The sequence below is a fragment of the Chrysemys picta genome, chromosome 4 (genome assembly GCF_011386835.1).
Source record: "Chrysemys picta bellii isolate R12L10 chromosome 4, ASM1138683v2, whole genome shotgun sequence".
NCBI classification, from domain to species: domain Eukaryota; kingdom Metazoa; phylum Chordata; order Testudines; family Emydidae; genus Chrysemys; species Chrysemys picta.
This window is the reverse complement of record NC_088794.1, coordinates 87,857,038-87,879,446: the sequence shown is the minus strand read 5'-3', so window position 1 is coordinate 87,879,446 and position 22,409 is coordinate 87,857,038. Positions and strand designations below refer to the sequence as shown.

The 22,409-nt window shown below is 39.4% G+C and overlaps 1 protein-coding gene across 4 annotated transcripts in view; it reads left to right on the top strand.

The window, feature by feature from the left end:
- DCAF5 (DDB1 and CUL4 associated factor 5) overlaps positions 1 to 22,409 on the top strand; it is a 100,299-nt gene that overhangs the window by 13,130 nt on the left and 64,760 nt on the right. For 3 of the 4 annotated variants that reach the window (XM_008172540.4, XM_005305916.4, XM_024109219.3), the window contains exons 3-5: positions 2,966 to 3,002; positions 5,933 to 6,072; positions 14,365 to 14,494. In XM_008172540.4, coding sequence (XP_008170762.1) covers positions 2,966 to 3,002; positions 5,933 to 6,072; positions 14,365 to 14,494 — 307 coding nt within the window. The remainder of the gene's footprint in view (positions 1 to 2,965; positions 3,003 to 5,932; positions 6,073 to 14,364; positions 14,495 to 22,409) is intronic. The other variant, XM_042849343.2, reaches the window with a different exon arrangement.

Below are 22,409 nucleotides of genomic sequence, written 5' to 3'. Positions count from 1 at the left end.
TGATCAAATGCTGTTACCATCTGATGGCTGTTCAGTGGTCTCTGAAATGAGCTTGGGATCTCATTCCAGCTTTCAGTAGGCAGATGCCTACATTGAAAAACCACCAGCACACTTGGCACTGATTGGCCCACTTGCTGATAGTCTTGCTTCACTTTGGTGGTAAACTGACTGTTAAAACTGAACAACTTTCATTCTTAAAATTCAGGATTGAGGTATTGGGACAGAAGCTGTGTGCCAGAAACATGTACTTGATCTGGAAAAATATATAGAAGACTGCAGTCTCTAAAACTTTTGGTCTGACACCTTTCATCAGTACTAGATTTCCCCCCCCCACACACACACTTTTTTTTTTTTCCAGAGAAGGGGAGGGGAAGAAACATGTTTTAATGAATGGATATATGCATATGTATCAAAATCCATGCAGAGCATTCCTTCTACAGTCTGAGACCAGTAAAGAAGGGAAAGAAATGTGTATCCTTCATCTGCCCACCCTATGATGTAATTAAGTTTGTTTCTTTTTTAGCATATTTTTGGAGCTCTTGATTTCCTTCTCCCACTGAGATTTTGTGAACTTTATAGTCAGTGCTGTAAACTAAGTCTCTTATCTTCTCTATTTTATTTCCCTTTATAAAAGGGGGCTAAATATACTTTATAAAGTGGAGTCATCCTTGAAAGGTCTGATAGAAGTGCAAGTGTAAAGGTTTTTCCCTATCCAATATAATATTGCAATTTGAATTGAGTTGAAGTTCAACCACAGAAAATCAGATTATTTTTGCAAATTGAAAAACTAAAATATGGAAACTTGATTAAGGTGAATGTAACTGTTAGTTCATACTCACAGTGAAAGAGGAGCTCCCCCTTATCATGAAAATGTTTGACAGTGTGTTTGTTATGGATTGACGCAGGTTGCCAAAACAAATATATATTTTTCACTTTATATATAGTCTTCTGCCCAAAAGATCTCAAAGCATTTTGTGTGTATGTATACAGGTAGAGATTATAATATCATAGTACTTCTAGAGCAGTGGGCAGCAGCTGGGTGGACAGTGCTCTGCACAACAAACTTTGGAAAGGAAACTTTGGCCAAAGACACCAGGCAAACCCTGCTCCTACAAAGAGTGCCATGGAGCCTTTAATGTTCAATGAACACAGAGAACATGAATGGTTTTTAAATACTCATAGTAAACTGTATTGAACTCAACTTCATACTTTGGGTGAATGAAAAGCTGAACTGAACTTGTGGTTCCATGGAGTCCCACTAATACAAATCTGGGGCTTCGACTACCAAACCACCTTCTGTATATGCTTTATTCCATCCCCAGAAGTATAATTGAATAGAACAGTGGGCATTTTCTGGTCTTTCGTTGTCATAACCAGTGTAAAAGGGGAGATGTTCCAAATGAAGTGGAAGAGTGAGAGACAGACACACACACACACACAAACACACACACTTCTTACCAAATTAATCTCCACAAATGGTATGAATTTTCTTTAAATATCACAGTAAAACCAAGTTATTGTAAACCCTACTTACCTGAATGGTGGTGACACTTTTAACAGCAAACAACTACTAGGGTGCCATGTGTAACCCAGTCAACTTGTGGTCCTGGCCACATCCCCCATCTCTTCCTCCCACCATAGCAACAGAACCAGAGATAGAGGCAAGTCATGGCCACTTTGTATTCTCTCCCGCCCACACAATGCCGGCATAAATTGAAGTGTAAACATAGCCTAATGCTGGCACAGTAATGGTTGCTCTGTGTCCTTATTTGCCAGGAGCCTCTAAAGAGAGTTTGTGGACATAGGAAAACACTTCTTGCCTCCACTTAGCTACATGTAAACTTATTTCTCATGTTTATTCCATGGAGCAAACAGATTTAAACATGTACAAGATGAACCAAAATTTAGAGTCCTCTTTACATTTAAAATGCATATCAATAAATGGATTCTTGTTCCTTCTGAACCCTTGTTCATTCTCCTGAACATCACATGAGCTTCACTGCTTGATAGCTGGCATCATATTTACGGGATGGATAGATGGACTTAGACTAGGGATGAGGTTCTTTGGTTTTTATTTTATCCTTTCTTCATTCCACTGCAAATGAATGGTAACTGCATGCATAATGCTGTGTTGAATCTTTCATAAACCGAAGAAGCTAAACCTGTATTTGCTAGTGTTTAGTACAGAGAATGGGGGAGGGGGAACAACCTTCATTACTAGAGATTGGGGATACCTGGAGGGACCAGGATATTTTTTTATGGATGCAGTCCCCTTGGCCTGCATTGATATGGACAGTTTGACTTGCATTTAACGAACATGATCAAGGGAGGCTATCTGATTTTTAACATGAAAATAATTGTGGTCACAGTAGTGTGTGTGTGTGTACACCTGCATAACAGTGATTGTAGCCCAATATGCTGTCACTGCAGCAGCACTGAGCATTGTTGTACTAACATGCAGAGTGCACTGGGCTCACAATTCAAATGCTAAAACTATGATAGCATCTAGTTTGCCCTTCCTCTGATGTAACAGCTTAAGCAGTTACATCTTTCCTTGTGAATTGCAGTGGGTATAAGTGTCTCTGTAGGAGACCTGAACCTTCTCATCATCACCTTCTCCACCTATGCATGCACTAAAATTTTGGCTCACTGGTCAGAGCATTATCAGCAACACTCCTTAATTAACTAACTGAAGTATCTGAGCAATGTGAGGCATGCCTTATTTAAGACTTACTACCTCTACAGCACTCTTCACTCTTCTAAGGCTTGGTGCTTTAGACAACAACCAGAAATTGACCCAGAGCCTCTGTGTAGACGAGCAGAGTGCTGACCATTGGGCAACCAGGCTGGTCATCGCTCCACAATGCTTTTGTTTTCAAAATGGAAATTACAAAACCTTTTTTTCTTCACTATAAAGTTTTAATGACCAGTACGTGATTTTAAGTGTTTATATTTCTCTTTATAGGCAATGATGAGCAAGTTATACTCCATGATGTTGAAAGGTAAATGCATAGTTTGTTTCCACTGCTGCTTCAGCTTCATAACCTTAGTCACTGGAGGCGTCCAAACTGATGGTCTTTACTTTTCTTCTAGAACATTTTAGCCCAAAACGTACTGTCTTTATAAAAAAACAAAAAAGGTGACATTTTGAAGTAAAAATATTACATTGTGGGGAGGTTTTCCCTTTGGTTTCATGTTATTTGGGTGGGCGGGGGGATAGGTACTCTTATGAAGACAGTAGTATGTTGCAAATGGGGAATTATAAAGTTGAAGGGCCACATTTTTTAAAGGTATCGAGGCCCTAGTGGGATTTTCAAAAGCACCTACGCACCTAATTCCCACTGAAGTCAAGGGGAGTTAAGTGCCTAAATACCTTTTAAAAATCTGGCTCCAAGGGCCCAATTCCCCAAAGCCTTGCAGTTTTGGTACAAAGTGAGTGTGAAATCCTACAGGTGTAAATAACTACACAAGGTGCAAGGCATTGGTCATTCACACCTATAGGATTTTACACCCACTTGATATCAGAAGTACGAGGCTGTGGGGAATTGTGTCCTAGAAGTGATATGGTGAGATAACACGGGTAGAAAGGTTATCCAAAATATATTTTGACAACATAGTGTTACCCTGTCTAAATATCAGAGTTGAACAATCAGGATAGTAAGTTTCTTCTGATCTGGATTTGATTTCTGGGGTGCAACCTTTGTGGGCTAATGTTTTGGTCTGTACATGCTGTTTAGCTCCCACAAACTGTTAAGTAATAAAGATTAAGTAATGTGCACTGATGAAAAATGAATATGAAGCCAGACAAGGCAGGAACGGATCTAAGAATAGTGAGAAATATAAACCTTAAATCTCTGTGTTGCCTGAGTCCTGGTTAGCATAATTTGGAAGGATCTCTGTTGCTAAGTGTGTTCAAAACTCTTTATGCTGAATAAAAGTCCCAAAATAAATGTTTTACCTGAGTGTCTGACTTGACTTTTGACTGAAGAGAAAATATAACCGCTGTATGGCTTGCTCTTCACACTCATTCTTAGGAAGAACAAATCTTCTCCACTTTGCTTGTGTTCTCTGGCTTACACCTGGGAATGTAAAACAAAACAAAAACCGTACGCAGTTTTGTTTTATATCTCTTCTCCCCACCCTCCCCCATTCCCTCCTAGTTTTGACAAGAAGTCTTTATCACTGGCATCTTTTATAGAAAGTGATTGTTCACCATATATCTTGCTTGAGTGTTTGTTTTAAGTACAGTCCTTCCTTTGATTTTGTTTTGGCATGTGCTTCTGTTACATACTGGATTTTCAGATTTATTCTGTCCAATTGCAGCACATTTGTCCCCTTCCTCTAATACTGCAATACTTTGCACCATCTTCTGCGGGGAACGCAGTCAGTGTGATATTTTGAATTCTGATTTTAATTTTCTAAAATTTCACTGTTTAACATTTTATGTTTTAATGATGGCTGTATGTAAACTAGCTCCATCAAATTCTTTTTTTTTTTTTCATATGCTCAAGTGGAACTTCCTGCTGCTGCTATTCTAGCCTTTACATTATCAAAACTGCTTTCCAAGTTAGTCACCTCTGAGACAGTTACTCGATCTCTCTCCTAGATCAGCAGTTCTAGCATGGGCACTGCTAAAACTTGCATTAATTTCAGACAGGATTTCCTTGAAGGACTTGCTGTACCCTGGAGTTTTTGCTAGACAGACTGTGCATCTAGGTTGTTCCCCAAGAAATACAGCAAATCCAGGAGTCTCTCACTGGCTGTTCTAGCCTTTAAGAAGTCATGATGGCCTGTCTTTTCTTGGCATTCTTCCTTTCTTGGTCCTTTTCAAAGTGACCTACAAAAATGGGAGGAGAGTAGAAACTGGGCTTGAACCCTTGTTTTGCTACTGTGAGGAAAGGGGGCTAGGGCTTGTGGGGGGAGTGTCTTCTCAGCTTGTTTTCCACATTAGAAATTCAGGTGTGGTCTATCCTGGAAGACCCTGATTGGAGAACTAGTGAAATGACATCCCAAGAGGAAAGCTGAGTAGCTGAGACTTCTTAAAACTGTTGTTCTTTTAACAGTTAACTCCAATGATTGCAACACCTCTAGGTGAAAGAAAGCTTGTATTAAAGAATCAACACTCCCACCTCCTTGTCCCTTTTTAATTAAGAAATGAAAGCTAGCTATCTTTAGGGCCCCAGGAAGACCCCTCTCAAACACAGGAAACCAGAGCTGACATTCATAATACTTTCAAGGTAAAAAAACAAGCAAGCAAACAAAAACTTTAACTAAAATCAGAACACTTTGAGACCACCTTTTTTACTCCTTAAAGAAATGCAAATAAAATAAAAAACACAAGCACAATTTAAGCAAGGTTACTTCTTTAAAACAGATATGACCCCCACAATGTATTTTCCCTTAATATTATTGTCAAAGTTGCTGGCTCCACCCTTGCATGAAGTTCTTGCAATTTTAAAAGCTTCAGTGCTGTTAGTAGCACAGAATGTTGGGCCAAACTCATTCCTGGTGTTAAATATATATATGAATTTACCCCATTACTTTACTTATGTTCCCTTCCTTAAAACATCACAGTTGAGTAACTGTTTATTTTATATTAATTCTGTTTACAATTACTAGTATATTAGTAGCTTGTAAACTTTAAAAGACTGAAAAGAAAGAGGAACTAACGGAGCTCACTTATTGCAAAACTTATCTAATGCAACCTCACTCTTGTAGCCACCTTCACACTTTGGAGGCTTTTTGTGATAGATATGTAGGTGTCTAGTTAGCAAATATTGTTTTTTAACTCCATAACAAGAACTTCATATCTAGTCTGAGCAGTGTTAATCTTGTCGCGCAGTACTGCCAGGTGACAAAACTATGGCTATCAATTGCCTCCTGAAACAATGTACACCAAAAGGAGGGGAAATAATACATATTTGTCTTGCAGCAGTGAGACCTTGGATGTGTTTGCACATGAAGATGCAGTGTATGGCCTTTCAGTGAGCCCAGTGAATGATAACGTCTTTGCCAGTTCATCCGACGATGGCCGGGTTCTCATTTGGGATATCCGAGAGTCTCCCCATGGAGGTGAGAGCTGCAGGCAGAAAAGAGTATTAATATAGAGAGAGCTCTTGAATGCAGAAAAGCTGCCTTTATTGGGGTAGATTTGGGGGCTGGGGAAGGAGTATGGTGCATGATTGGTGTGGGTGGTGATTTGCTGTCTTGTACTAATGTTGGATTGTGGTAATAGCCAGGGTTGCCACCCATCTGGTTTTCACCCAGACAGTCCGGGTTTCAGCTTGTGTGTCTGTCTGGGTGCCGTGTGTTTTTGTTTATCTGTGGAAAATGTTGCAATCCTAAGCAGAAAGGAGGAGGCAGTGCAGCAGCCGCTGCAGCTGCCTGTGGGGCCAGGCTGCTTGTGAGGCTTGCAGCGGTGCGTGGCCCTGCGCAGCCCTCAGGTAGTGGGTAAGGCGGCCTCGGCTGTGCAGGTGAAGACCCTGCCAGCGACGGGGGCAGGGCCTTGGAGGAAGAGGTGGAGAAGGTACGGGGTCTCGGGGTCCTGTTACCAGCCATTAGAAAGGTGGCAACCCTAGTAATAGCACAGGATTGCCAGCCTACACGGCTTCAAATATCAGACCCCAAAGATCATATTTAGTTTTAAATATACGTCTTTCTGCATCCATACATTCAGGGAGCCTATCCCATCTCCTAACAGTTGGTGTGTCCACGCTCTCCTTTTTCTCCCTTTGTCCCTTTTTGAAGACGCATTAGAAAAAGAAGTATCTTCTAAAGATCAAAGATCTGAGATTAAAATGCCTTAATTATAATCCTATCGTTATTGTATGGTTTCATTATAGAGCAGAGTTAAGGTTGTTTAGGTGCCCTAACTGTGCATTTCCATATCTTAAATCTGAATTTCCTGGGATTATAAAGATGATTTTGGAGATAATTACAATATCCTGTAGTATATCACTCTAAATGACTGGTATGTATTCTCCCCCTTAACTCCATTTTAAAATAGTTTCTGTCTGGAAATTGAATTCAGAACATTCATCATGTCACTGCAGTAATTATTTCCTTTCTCTCTCCTCCCTGACTTTACATCAGTTTCATCTTATTGCCCTCTAATATAACATTTTATTTGGCATAAAGCTGCTGTTTGGATCCACAGTACTTTGGTTCCTTACTGAATTAGTCATCTGCTAGGAGTCCTGGCCTTGCTCACTAACATGTCAGTGCCACCCACTTCTGGGATTAGTGCAGCTGTCTGTGATTAGCAGGGTTGCAGGCACTACCCCTCTGGCCTGCATTTTCAGGTCCTAGAATGAACTGAGTCCTTGAACTAGACATGAAAGACCATCAGAAGTACCTATAATAAATCCAGTTTCTGTATGCAACATGAACTAAACATTTACCTTTGAGATTACTGAGCCGTTAATTTGGCTCCTGTAAAATGTTCTGCTTCTGCATTTACACTTTCTTCTATGTGATGAGGAGAGTTTTTCGGGTGTGTGCTTACTTTGTGTTCAGGTTCTTTCCTGATCTATTAAATTAATGTGACAGAAGGCAAATACATTTATTAGTTGCCTGGAAAAATTTGTTCTTTTCTGTATATGGAAACTAAGTGCCTTAATGCAGTACTTTTTAAAAGGGTTTCTCTTTTAATTCTTTGCAAAACAATAAAAATAAACCATGCTCTAATTAAAATAAATCCACAACTTTTCTGAATCCCGCTGTTTGTGTGCTACAACAGAAATTCTCAGGTAGCTGTGATGTCCCCAGTGGTGGTGCATTCTGTAGTACAGAAAGAGAACCTGGAACTGGCCAGCATCGTTCTTGGAAGTTTCTGTCTCTATTCAAACACAAATATAACAATATTCTGTGACGTATGCCAAGTGCTCTATATAGCTTGGTTAGTGGTGAAATCTAACATTTTGTTCCAGGCTTGGTTCAGTTTTCAAGCTGCTTTTGTATGTTGTCTAAAGGAGGGGAAAAAGTGAAGTTTAATAAAACATTTCTACCGCATTTTGCGTTTTGCAAAAAAAGGGCTGTCAAGAGATTTTAACGTAAGAACATAAGAAAGGCCGTACCGGGTCAGACCAAAGGTCCATCTAGCCCAGTATCCTGTCTACCGACAAGTATCAGAGGGGTAGCCGTGTTAGTCTGAATCTGTAAAAAGCAACAGAGGGTCCTGTGGCACCTTTAAGACTAACAGAAGTATTGGGAGCATAAGCTTTCGTGGGTAAGAACCTCACTTCTTCAGATGCACCTCTTGCATCTGAAGAAGTGAGGTTCTTACCCACGAAAGCTTATGCTCCCAATACTTCTGTTAGTCTTAAAGGTGCCACAGGACCCTCTGTTGCTGTCTACCGACAGTGGCCAATGCCAGGTACCCCAGAGGGAGTGAACCTAACAGCAATGATCAAGTGATCTCTCCCCTGCCATCCATCTCCACCCTCTGACAGACAGAGGCTAGCAACACCATTCCTTACCTGTCCTGGCTAATAGCCATTAATGGACTTAACCACCATGAATTTATCCAGTTCTCTTTTAAACTCTGTTATAGTCCTAGCTTTCACAACCTCCTCAGGTAAGGAGTTCCACAAGTTGACTGTGCGCCGCGTGAAGAAGAATTTCCTTTTATTTGTTTTAAACCTGCTGCCTATTAATTTCATTTGATGACCCCTAGTTCTTGTATTATGGGAATAAGTAAATACATTTTCCTCATCCACTTTCTCCACAAAAAAATAATCTTGATTAATCATGCTGTTAAACACTAACAGAATACCATTTATTGTTTTTAGATGTTTTCTATATTTTCAAATATATTGATTTCAATTACAACACAGAATACAATGTGTACAGTGCTCACTTTATATTTTTATTACAAATATTTGCACTGTAAAAAACAAAAGAAATAGTATTTTTCAATCCACCTAATACAAGTACTGCAGTGCAGTCTCTTTATCATGAAAGTTGAACTTACAAATGTAGAATTATGTAAAAAAAAAAACTGCATTTGAAAAAATAAAACAATGTAAAACTTTAGAGCCTACAAGTCTACTTGGTCCTAGTTCAAACAATCGCTCAGACAAACAAGTTTGGTTACCGTTTGCAGGAAATAATGCTGCCTGCTTCTTGTTTACGTCACCTGAAAGTGAGAACAGATGTTTGCATGATGCTGTTGTAGGCGGGGTCGCAAAATATTTGTGCCAGATACTCTAAAGATTCATATGCCCCTTCATGCTTCAACCACTATTCCAGAGGACATGCGTCCATGCTGATGATGGGTTTGCTCAATAACTATCCAAAGCAAAGCGGACCGACGCATATTCATTTTCATCATCTGAGTCAGATGCCACCAGCAGAAAGTTGATTTTCCCTTTTTCTGGTTCAGGTTCTGTAGTTTCCGTATCTGAGTGTTGCTCTTTTAAGACTTCTGAAAGCATGCTCCACACTTCATCCCTCTCAGATTTTGGATGGCACTTCAGATTCTTAAACCTTGGGTCGAGTGCTGTAGCTATTTTAAAAAATCTCACATTGGTACCTTCTTTGCGTTTTGTCAAATCTTCTGTGAAAGTGTTCTTAAAATGAACATATGTTGGATCATCATCCGAAACTGCTATAACATGAAATATATGGCAGAATGCTGGTAAAATAGAACAGGAGACATAGAATTCTTCCCCAAGGAGTTCAGTCACAAGTTTAATTAACACATTTATTTTTTTAACGAGCATCATCAGCATGGAAGCATGTCCTCTAGAATAGTGTCTGAAGAAGGAAGGGACATACAAATGTTGAACATATCTCGCATGCAAATACCTTGCAACACTGGCTACAAAAGTGCCATGAGAATGCCTGTTCTCATTTTCAGGTGACATTGTAAATAAGACGCAGGCAGCAGTATCTCCCGTAAATATAAACAAACTTGTTTGTCTTAACGATTGGCTGCAGGAGAAGTAGGACTGAGTGGACTTGTAGTCTCTGAAGTGTTACAATGTTTTGTTTTTGAGTGCAATTTATGTGACCAAAAAAAAATCTACGTTTGTAAGTTGCATTTTCAGGACAAAGATTTCACCTCATACAAGTACTATAGTGCATTGAAAAATACTATTTCTTTTGTTTATATTATTTTTTATTACAAATATTTACACTGTAAAAAATTATAAAGTGAGCACTTGTACACTTTGTATTGTGTTGTAATAGAAATCAATATATTTGAAAATGTAGAAAAACATCCAAAAATTTTAATAAATTTTAATTGGTATTGTATTGTTTAACAGTGCGATTAAAACTGCGATTAATATATTTAATCATTAATTTTTTTGAGTTAATCGCGTGAGTTACTGCGATTAAGTGACAGCCCTATGCAAAACTTTTTTTTTTTTTTTTTTAATTCTCAATTTTTGAAATAAACTACTTGATAGTGTATCTCTAATAGTCCCACTGTTGGGTAAGTATACAATTAGGTTTATTAAAATACACCATATTGAGTGAACACCTAACTAAACAGGTAGGTCTCTGAATAGTTTTTTCTTCAACCAACCAACCAAACAAAAAACAACAACAAAACCCACCCTCTTTTATTGTCTCTTTCTGACAAGACAGACTGTAAAGCCTTATCAGCAACAGGTAGTTTTCCCAGTACAGACAATGGGTGTTAGCAACAGGTAGAGCTGAGCACTGTTTAACTGCAAGTGTGCAAAAGATGAAACTGTATTTAGCATCATATGGCTAAACTCAAGTTTAACTAAGGCTTCTGAAATCATTTGTACTTACCTATACTTGCAATTAAATCATATTTGTCACTGCTTCAGCTGTACCTGTTACTGAAACTCATTTAAGAGATGGCCTTATAACTAACGTGGAGCAGGATTGCACTCGATACATTTGAGATGGTTCTGGGGCAGCTTCTTAAGAGGTTTATTGATAAGGATGGCCTTTTGTCCAGGGGTTGTTCGGTGTCAGTATGAAGTCTGCATGTTTTCTAGTGATTAAATAGAAACAAACATGTATGGAGGCTCCAGTTCAGCATTTAAGTCCCAAGCTTGTAATCATTTTGCTACAAGACGTAGTGCTCCCCACTATAAGTGCCAGTAAGTAATCTCACTGATTTCAATGGGACCATTTGTGGTAGTGAGCACTATGCCTACTAGTAAATGTATGCAGGGTCAAAATCCTTAAAGTCTGGCAAACTCCTTTTAAAATCTCAAATCTCATATATAAGCTGCTAGAATATATTCTATTTTAACTAACAGCCATAGAGTGGAATTCAGTTCCCCCAAGCCCTCAATCTCTTGCATAGACTTTCCCTTTTAAAAACCTGTTTTCTCAAGCTTTGGGAGGGATGGTATTGAACGTCTCTTGTTAGAAACAAACCTTTTCATATTGCTATGTGTGAGAGCTGCAAGTGTGAAATAAAGCAGAAGAGAACAATAACCAAATTAAATCCCTTAATTAAATTGACTAATTTGGATAGTATAATCTGTTTTTAATTAAACAAATTGTCAGACTTTTGTAAATTAGGAGAAAAGTACAGTGCTGTACTTTGAAAGGTAAGTGTGTCTTTAATGCAGGTGAAACTCCAGTGATTTAGTTACAGTAACTCGGCCAAGTGAATATTTACTAAATTAAAAAAACCCTTCATTTGGCAATCTGGCACTATTCCAGGATCTCCATTCACTGAATGGGGTCTGTGTTTCTCAGTGAGGGCTGCCGTTTTAATGATACAGCATTTATGTCCCAGCAGGAACCCGATTTGATGATGTAAACTGAAAGGATCGGTTCTACCGTTAGTCTGCTTTTGAAACTGCCTGTTGACTAGAGCCAGCCTTAGTGCTTTGGGTGGGCTTGCCAAACAAATGTTTGCCCCTCCTGATCACACTACTACACACAGGACAGTCTTGGGTACTCCAAATTTAACTGATCTTCTGTAAAAATGGGAGGGAGAAATTTAGGCCTGCTGCTTGTGTTGGGGCCCGTGCCTAGCTGTCACCAGGTAAGTGTGTTTTAAGGGACCGCTCTCTAGACCTCAGCTTTAGGAGCTGTTAGGCCTGCAGTCTCTGGAGGGTTGTGTGTGCCTTCCAATAAATTTTAGCACTTGTAATAGCTTTTCATAAACTTTAATCACCAGAACAGCACTATAAAATAGAAACATTTCCCTGTCTGTAAAATTGAGATCAGTTGGAGGCTGAGACTTGACCAAAGCTACAAAGAGAGTCTCTATTAAAACACAGGGTCCCTTTATCTGTCCTGTGCTCGGTGAATTTGCCTTGTATTCGCCTTTTCCCCTTCATAGTTAGAGGTCACACTAGCTATTCAGTGGAGGTACTTGGCTCAGCTGTAGGCATTTGACATGTGCCATCAATGGCAACCATTGACCCCTTGTGGGCTGCAAATTGGTTAAAAGTATTCCCAAAAAAGAAGTCAATTTCAAGAGCACCAAAAGCCAGTCATGGGTAGCTATAAGGTAGACCAGGGGTAGGCAACCACAAGTTGATTTTCAGTGGCACTCACACTGGCTCACTGGTAGGAGGGGTCTGCATTTTAATTTAATTTTTAAACAAAGCTTCTTAAATATTTTAAAAACCTTACTTTACATACAACGATAGTTTAGTTATATATTATAGACTTATGGAAAGAGACCTTCTAAAAACGTTAAAATGTATTACTGGTACACAAAACCTTAAATTAGAGGGAATAAATGAAGACTCGGCACACCACTTCTGAAAGGTTGCCGACCCCTGGGGTAGACTATGAATAATGGGATCATTTGGGAGGAAATCACAGGGATAACTTCTCAAACTTAGTGTTCAGTTTATGATGTCCAGGTAATCTCTCTAATGAATAGATTTTGAAACTTCTTTTTTAAAAGAAAAACAAACCACCCCTCTCCCTTAAAAATAGCCCTGATATTTATAGATCTCCAAAATGTTGGATGCTTGCAAATGTGGGACCCAAAAGTCAGTCAGTTTAAAACAACTTACTCTTCCATTTCCAGTGATTTCTAATGGTAGAGAAGCTCCTCTTCAAACCGGATAGCAGATCCTCATGTTTCTTTTAAATGCTTCACTGCTCAGAGGTCCCAAACTGGATAGGTGCCAAATTTGTAGTAGGCACTATACAGACACTTAATGAAAAAGTCCTTGCTCTGAAGAGCTGAGTCAAAAAAATGTGGCAGAAAAGCATGTAATCTACAAGTAGAAGAATGGAGATGATGGCAGGCACATGTCATGTTAGTTGCATGTCTTTCTCTTTACAAAGTTTTTATGCATTTGTATTGGTTTTATTTTATTGTTCTGTGTATAAGACTTGAAGGTAGTTTGTTATTGATTACAAAAATAAATGTAAGTAATTAGAATACTCTTGTATTACCATGGAGTCATAGTGACACTACTTCTGCTGGGTAGTACGAACTTTTGCCAACACTTTCAAACTTGAGTGCTTAATGTTAAAAACCCAATACAAGTGACCTGACTTTCAGAGGTGCTGAGACTCTTTAATGCTGATTTTTAAAGGAGTTGTGCCCATATTCAGCCAGGGCTGATTGCGGTCACCACAGAACGTAAAATTGATGTAACTTACACTAATTTTTTCATGTCCACTGAATAAAAAGCTGATGCAGATTATGCTATTGGAATCTTAAACCTGCTTAACCAAGTAACTTACCTACATGTGATGTTACGTGTACCAGGTATGTTTCCTCTGAACTTCAGCACATCTCTGTGAATCACAAAACTATTGAATAACACTTAGAATTAAAATAAATGACACAGCCAGTGGTTCTCTGACACTGATCTTTAGAGCATTTGTAATCTGCAGTGATTTGTGGAGAGATGGCTTCTCACATGGTTCTGACTCTTTCCCCTTGTTTCTAGCTGCCAAATTTCATTAAGTAATGTTACTTTTCCATGTAAGCAAGTACTGCAGTTGCCTTTTATGAATGGGGAGGGCTCCATGAAATTTATTCCTTTAGTAAATATGTGGTTTGCACTATGAAACTTTGAAAACCACTGATTTAAGAACCCACTGACTTAGGATCAGCTTTTGCCTTCCATCTTAATGAGATTGAAATTTTGGATCTGTATAATGTCATGGCCTTAAACTCTTCTGTTAAGCTTCTATGTGGAGAATTTTCTTAAACTGCCATATATGGGATTTTTCCACACTGGGCAAAGATGATATATGTGGGTGGATTTCAAAACATCAGTTATGTTGTTTGGAATGTGTTTAATGTAAGAATTTGCAGGGAAATGTGTCTGTATTTTCAGATCACTATATGGAAATGGTATACTGAGTTGCAAAATCATTGCATCAGAACAGTTGCATGCATTGTTTGTTCTTATGTCTGAAATCTTCACTTTTTTTTTTTTTTAACAGAGCCCTTCTGCTTGGCAAACTACCCATCAGCCTTTCATAGTGTGATGTTTAATCCAGTAGAACCCAGATTACTGGCTACTGCCAACTCTAAAGAGGGTGTGGGACTTTGGGATATTCGCAAACCACAGAGGTAAGAGCTGGCTGTCTTTTTATTCTTATAGAGTATTATGTTGCCTAATCTTCTTTTCATAGGTGCTGGCATGCCATTCAACTAGCTGTGGTCCAAATGTGGGGTGGTGAGAAAGGACCTGAATGAGAGGCACAATAAAAAAATTTAGAGCACGAAGTTTTGCAATAATGGAGGATTAATTTTGTGTGTGTATATGTATATGTATATAGTAGAACCTTGATTTATACAAAAACCCCTTTTATTCATAATGGAGCTTCATCTCCCCAGGAAATTTGGAAAGCTGAAAGGCTCACCAGGCTATCATCACTGCATCTTAACTTTACACCCAGCACTGATGCACTGAAATACTGGTAGAGTGCGCAACCTTAGTGGAAGCTAGCTGTTTTTGAGTAACTGGAGGAAAAGCCATCAGTCTCCAAAGTCTGTGTGCCTTGGGTGAGCTGACCCAGCAGCAACTCCCAGTTATCCAAGGGTTTCAGATATTCAGAAAGTCCTATGGATACTCAGACTTCTATTGTCTAATTCAACTTCATTATTCTGCTTTTCTGGCAAAAATGTACAATTTAAAAATGTGTGTAAGATTACAGTATTAGGGGAGATGTACTTCCTTTTAAAATGAAGGACATCCCTAATGTGGTATGTGCACTTAGAATTTTTCTTTTGGAGCTGCTTTTTTGGGAAGGAATGTTCTTCTTCTTTCTTCCTTTTTACAAATTTAACTTTAGAACTAAATTTAATTTTCTCTTGATCAGCATAATCTGAGAATTCTTTTGAGCAGTTCAAGTAAATGTATACAATTTCCCTTTTTGTTTTTTCTTGTTTCGTAATTGGAAATACGCAAATGTCATTACAGTAAAGAAAATTGGCACGTGCCGATAAATGAAAAAGAGAATTCCAAGAGAATGAATTTACAGTGATTTACACTGCCCATAGCCCCAGATTTACAATTTTACTCAGACAACAGTGCACTTGTATTTATTACATATCCACTGGTAGAGCAGACTAATCTTCATCTAATGGAGTTAGATTAGGACTGACTTTTATAGAAAACTCATTTAAACCTGTTAAGACATCCATTGTACTGATGACAGAATGATGGACTCCGATTTATTTAAACTGTGAATTGTGTAATGGATTGGTTTTGTTTTTTGGTACCTAGTTTTAATCAGGACTTTCCCATGGGTCCTTGGCTGTGGAACTCTCTCACTTGGAAGATCTGTGAGAGTCCCTCATTGGCTGCCTTTATAATGCTACACGTCAACCATCTAAATGTTGAGAGAGTGAACTAAAAGAGTAGTTGGAATCTGTATCTGAATTGCCTTACCTGATCTTTTCCATACTTTCAACGCTAAGCTAACTGTAACTTTTCTGATAGTTACTGAGACTTATTTAGCCCTTAATGAGCATTGTTGTCCTTGCTCATCGCTTTAATATGAAGTTCTAGTTTAAGGGCTTCTCTATGCAAACACTCTTTTTTTTGAGGCAAGCTAGGGTCTAAATCACCTCTGCACCAGTCTGCCGCCCACTAAGTGTCTGGGTGGATCCTGCTGCCATACACTACAAATTCTGTAGTATGCTTTCCGGAATAGATCAAAATGCAGTAGGGAACTCTTCGTCCATATGAGCAGGATCCACATGGACACTTACCCCGTACTAGCCTGTGTACTATGTTTACACTCCAGGTTGCAGTGCGCTGTCTGTGTAGGCAAGCCCTAAATAATTACTAACAGTTTAATTGTAGAATTCTGTGTCCCAGTTTCACTGATACAGTCAGGTTCCCAGCTCAGTTTTTCCTTTGTCAATACTATAAAATATCTTTTTTGCTTGTAAAAAGATAAGCAATCTGGGCTCTTTGTTTCTGGCTCACCCCTATCTATGGTAATAAAGCTTCCATGGTTGCAACTCAGGGCTTGTCTACGCAGGGAAATGTACTGGCATAACTCTACTGTTATAACTCTCAGTATGGACATTTATTGTAGAATGAGTGCCTTTTTCCAGTTTAACTTATGTCATGACACAGCTCTCTATTCCAGAATAAGTGTCCACATGGGGAGTTACAGCAGTATAGTTATGCCAGAAAGTTGCTCCGTATAGATAAGCCCTTAGTTACCAAATTCCTAGATGAGCTAGAATAGAGTGAAATGTGCTCTCCCAAATAGATGGCTTGGCTGTGCTGGGCTAACATGACTAGAAAGTAGCCAAAATTGTCATTAAATGCAGCAGAAATTATCTTGAATAAATATATGTAAGATGGTACCATTTTTATGCATGTACTAACTTTTTTTCTGGCCGTGATAGCACTCTCTTGCTGGCGAGTTCATACTTTTCTGTTTCTACATTTTAGACCTTTATTTCCATCCTGCCAGGTCTCTGGATTGGTCTCTAAGGAGTCAGTAGTGATCTTTTTTCCCCTCAGAACCTGATGGTGTTCTGCTTCTCTCACCAACTTGTAGAATAACTAAGATCTCCAACCTTAAGACACTCTTCTGCCCCATTGCTTAGCCTTAGTAAGCAGTAACTTACTGCAGAATGGAGAGCTTGGGGCAGGGAAGGGAGGAATAACCAACTTTGCCTATTATTTCAGAGGGCACTAATTTAATCCATACTTGTATAGCTTTGTTCTTGCTGATACCCAAAATTGTCACCTTAAAAAGAGTCACCAATCTGAGTATGTTCTGTCTTTTGGCTGCTATTTATATTGTTCTGGATTTAACAGGCTTATTGTTGAACAAAATAATAAACTTTGCAGGGAGAAGTTGAATCTCAGACATATGAAATCCTCATTTAGGGCAAGATTCTGCATCTCTTACTCAAGAAAAAGTCCCATAATTGACTTCAGTGAGTTTTTTTTTTTTTTTTTTCACTGACTAAGGGACGCAGGATTAGGCCGCTGAGGCTTTGACTGGACTGGAATATGTTGGCAAAGACTTGCATATTTTAAGCGTAGTGTGTAGACAAGGTACTCTGCCTTAGCACATACTTTAACTTGACCAGTTTAACAACTCTATGAGTTAAGCATGTGTTAACGGCCAGATGCCTTATCTACACTAGACTCTTCAGCTGTGTTGGCCAACTTGCTAACCGCCTTAACATCAACTCTTTAAACTCTAATCTAGACAAGGCTTTTGTGTAGTTTCAGAAGTATGCCTCAGCTGTTCTAGTTTTCTACACTGGAGGATGTTGTGTGATATAGCAACCCCCACCGCCCAAGCTGTCTGGGATGGTGAGAAGGGGTCAAAATAGACTGTAAACTTATACATCTAGGAACAAAGAATGTAGGCCATACAGGGTGAGGGACTCTATCCTGGGAAGCAGGGACTCTATCCACCATCACCCCCCCCAGATTTCTTCAATCAGCTGAACATGAACTCAGTGTGATGCTGTGGCCAAAAGGGTTAATGTGATTTTTGGAGGTAGAAACAGGGGGAAAGTGGAAGGAGTAAGGTGGTTACATTACCTCCTGTATGTCTCACTAATGCGACTGCCGCTGGAATACTGCATCCAGTTTTGGTGTCAACAATTCAAGAAAGCTGTTGATAAACTGGAGAAGGTTCATAGAAGAGCCATGAGAATGATGAAAGGATTGAAACACCTGCCTTATAGTGATACTCAAAGAGCTCCATCTGTTTAGCTTACAGAGAAGATTGAGGGCTGACTTGATCAGTCTATAAGTACTTACAGGGGAAACAAAAATTTGGCGGTCTAGCAGACAAAAGTATAACAAGGTCAATGGCTGGAAGTTGGAGCTAGACAATTTCAGACTGGAAATAAGGTGTAATTTTTAACAGTGAGGATAACGTTGTGGTAGTGGCTTCCCTATATCTGGTGATTTTAAAATATATGCTCTAGTTCAAACAGGAATTATTTTGGAAAAATTCTATGGTCTGTGATGTGCAGGAGGTCAGACTAGATGATCGGTGGTCCCTTCTAGCCTTATACCATATGAATTAACTGGGTTATAATCCCAGGTTATTTTGTTCTAAAATACAGAAGTCTTTGCTATTTGCTAGAATTTCTATCAGTAACGAGGCTTTTATACCTTCTGTTCATCAGCCACTAGAGATTAGCAGCTATGACACTATAAGAAGCAGCACTCCTCACCCCTTCTAATTTAACCATAAAAACTGTAAAATATTTTTCAATTTTTTGTTCCTGCTGTGTGAGTACAACTTGTCCCAGGCTTTGAAATGGATCAGCCGTCCGATTAGCAGAAGACAGTAGCAGCTTTCTAACTATTGCAGTGTAGTGATCAAATGAAAAGCCAAACTTTCCTCTAAATATGTGGGGAAAGATAGGGGAAGTTACACAGGCTTGAGATAGGACTCAAAAGTTTAATTGGTCAAGTCTTAAATTTGATCATGTACTGACTAAATGAGTCCTAGGTTACATCTTGTATGAGAGACTGACCACTAAAAAGAAACCAATAGAAAGAGCTAATCTCTAAATACAAGACAAGTCACTTAACTGCTTTTCTGTTGCCAAACTGATTCAACACAGCAAGTGCATTTTTCTGTTGCATTGATATTTTGGGAATCTTGAGTACGGTGCTTTGGCTCCTGAGTGCTAACATGTGAAGTGCTGATCAAACACAAACAGCGCTGTATGAAGCCTAGCTGGGGCATAAGGTGGTTTTGTCGAAAGAAACAGATCTCCAAAATCATATGGGCCTTACTTATTTTCCTTCTTTCTTTAATAATACCTTAGAACCAGGTTTAGTGAGCTCTCTAAGGCAGGGGTTCTCAAACTGGGGGTCGGGACCCCTCAGGGGGTCACGAGGTTAGTACATGGGGGTCGCGAGCTGTCAGCCTCCACCCCAAATCCTGCTTTGCCTCCAGCATTTGTAATGGTGTTAAATATATAAAAAGGTGTTTTTAATTTATAAGGGAGGGTCGCACACAGAGGCCTGCTGTGTGAAAGGGGTCACCAGTACAAAAGTTTGAGAACCACTGCTCTATAGAAAATGCTACACTGCTTTTGCAAATCCTTGAGGAGGATGACTGTTCAGACTGAGCTGTCATAAGGCTTTTGTGCCACTAGATGGTGTCTAGAATCCATATTGTGTACCCAAAAAACATGTTTGTGCGTGTCTTGAAAATTATCTTTGCTTACAAGAGTGAAGAATGTATTGTACAGAACTAACTGCCTGGAGTAAATAAATAAGGCAGATTACATATTTTCTCCTTTGGACATGTCTAATTACACAGTATTTTTAAGTTCTCAAGTTTTCCACTTTTTTTAAACCTGGAACCTGTTAAAGGATATACTGTCTATTTCTCCATCTCAGTTCTCTCTCTTTAGCAAAGTCAGATGAGGTTTATTCTTACCTATGTCAACTAATCTGGAAATCACTTGAGATCAGAATGGATTTAGGTGCCTCTTGTTTTTGGCCATCTTCCACTTTTGAAATGGTCAGCAAACAAAACATTCCCATGAACTCCCATTAGTGCTTTGTGACTGCTGTTCATGATGGGGATGCTGAGCTTGCACCCCTATGCCTCATTCTTGAAGGGTGAAGGTGTTAAATGCTGTCCAGGAACAAGTGTCTTGTTTGGTTGAGTGAAAGGGGGTGAAACTGAATAGTTTCCATAGGGGATTGGTAGTGAGATACGGAACTCTTCACCTGTAAGAGACTGGTTCAAATCCAACTAAGGTTTGTAGTAACCAAAAGTTACCATCTGATGGCCTACTATGACTTCTAGCCCTTGTCATATAAGTCAGTCTGCTTTCAAGTAGCTGGGTGTTGAGGTTAAGACAGTAGCTTTCACCACCTCTTAAAAACAGAACAAGCAACTCCTAAAATCAAATCAGCTCTTAGTTGTCTTGTAGAACTTCTTTCCTCAGCTAAGAGAACAGTACTCCGGTGTATATTGCCCCTTCTGATAAGAAAAAGCTATTTGCATAAATAATTGTCTAAAGTTTACCTGAGCCTAAGATGCACTACTATTCATACAGAACTTACTAAAACTAAGAGGGCTGGGCTAATGAATCTTATCCATATTAGCATCTTGAGTTGGAGCGTGGTCTTACTGCCTCTCTCATACTCCAAGCCCAGGAAGCAAGTTCCAGCTCTGTAGGTAGGGATTGCCTCACTTGGTTCAGTAATGAACCTTCCCATCAATTAAAGAGCAGATTCTTTGGACTTTAAGGATGTTCCTTCCTGTCTGAATATCCTGGAAAGGTGGGGTCTATCACGTGGAAAATGTAAAGTGGGGTAAAACTCAGTGTATCTTCAGGACTCCAGTAAAGTCAAAAAGAGAGCATTTCTCACCCTGTCTCCCCAAAGAAAGTACTGAAAGGTGGCTCTGTAGCTCAAGGCAGAACAGCTTGTAAAGAATCCTCTGTAGTCAGAGAATGGACTCCTCCTAACTGTATTAGGGGGAGTAAGGAGACTATTATAGTCTCCTTGACCCACTTAACCCCTTGCTGTTACAAGCTGCTGTATTTCAGTGAACTGGCACACATGGCATTAGGCTGTAGATATGCACCTTTGCAGGGTATCATTTGTACATACTAAGGCACTAAAGTAGTAAGTCAGACTGTTTCTTCTCTGCAGTAGCTTAGTTAAGCTACTAAGATGGTTTGGGGAAGAGCTCTCACTGTGACATACCGACAGTCAGAATGTTAACATGTCAAGGTGTTCCTGTGAATGAAGCGAAAGAATTTGGAAGTTGTGCATGTGAGATACATTGGGTTAAAACAGGCTGGTTCTTGTTGTAGCCCAGTCAGCATCTTTAACAAGCTTGCCAGAAAAGCACTATTTGAGGCAGGCTTTGGTTGGTTGTCTGCAAGCTTTCACGATGGTACACATATAATGTAACTGCTGTCTCCAAGTGCTGAGCAACAGCGCCACCAAGTGAAATGGATGGGAACTTCAGGTGGTCTGCACCACTGAAAATCCAACCCTTCACTCCTGACTGGTTTTCCTTATTGCCTCAGTCCTGTCTACCTGTGTGGGTGTGAGCTAATGGAAACTTGAAGAGTTAACTTCCATGATGCTCGATCCAATGTAAGGCCTCTGCACTCTGCTATACAGTGCAACATTTCCCCCCCTCCCACCTGGCAAATAAGCCTACTATGGAACCTTTGTTTTGAATCCCATCCCTTATGTAAGTGAAATGTAAGAATAATTCTGATTCCTAAGGAAAAAATCTAGTCTGGACTGTACCGACTTTTCTCCTAGTTAAAATTAATGGGGTGCTATTTATTCATATAATACTTCCCAGTGGTTCTCTCTAGTACTTTTTTCTCCCCCTGCTGTGAATGACACAAACCTCCATTGTGAAAGGGCACTTATGAGTTTGAATATTAGTTAAGCATTACTGCTGGATCTAGACAACCTTAAATAAACAGCAACTGTAATGTGCTCTCCATTCTTTGTGGAAGTAAAAGATCTGCACGTAGTCTGATCTTATGACTGTGCTTTAAGTGGAGCTCTGTTCATAAAAGGACCTATTCTGAGGAAAAGGAACTGTGGGGGTTTTAGTGCTGCTCTGTGGCCATATTGTGGCACCAGCCTCATGTTCCATAGTGTCAAGCGATAAGAGCTGTGGTATTCAAATGGGGAGAAAGAAATTAGTAATCTCAAGAGCAGACAAATAAATGCTAATTTGCAAGCTTTGGGATTGCAGAAGTCCCTTCAAATGGCCAAGAAACCACATCCCTTTGCTTGGCTCTGTATAAGCACTAACTGTTTAATTGGTTCAGTACAGTAACATTATATGCAATATATATTTGTGTGTGTATGTTGGGACATCTGCCAGCCTCTTTCCTAAATGAAAGTTGTGCTGCTGTGTGCAGCAAAAAAAAAAATGCATTTTTGTCAACTATTACTCATCAGCATTTTTGTCAACTCATTTCCTCTTCCCCGCCATTTTTGCCTTTTGATGTGAGTTTGACTAATTTTGTACTTGTTGAA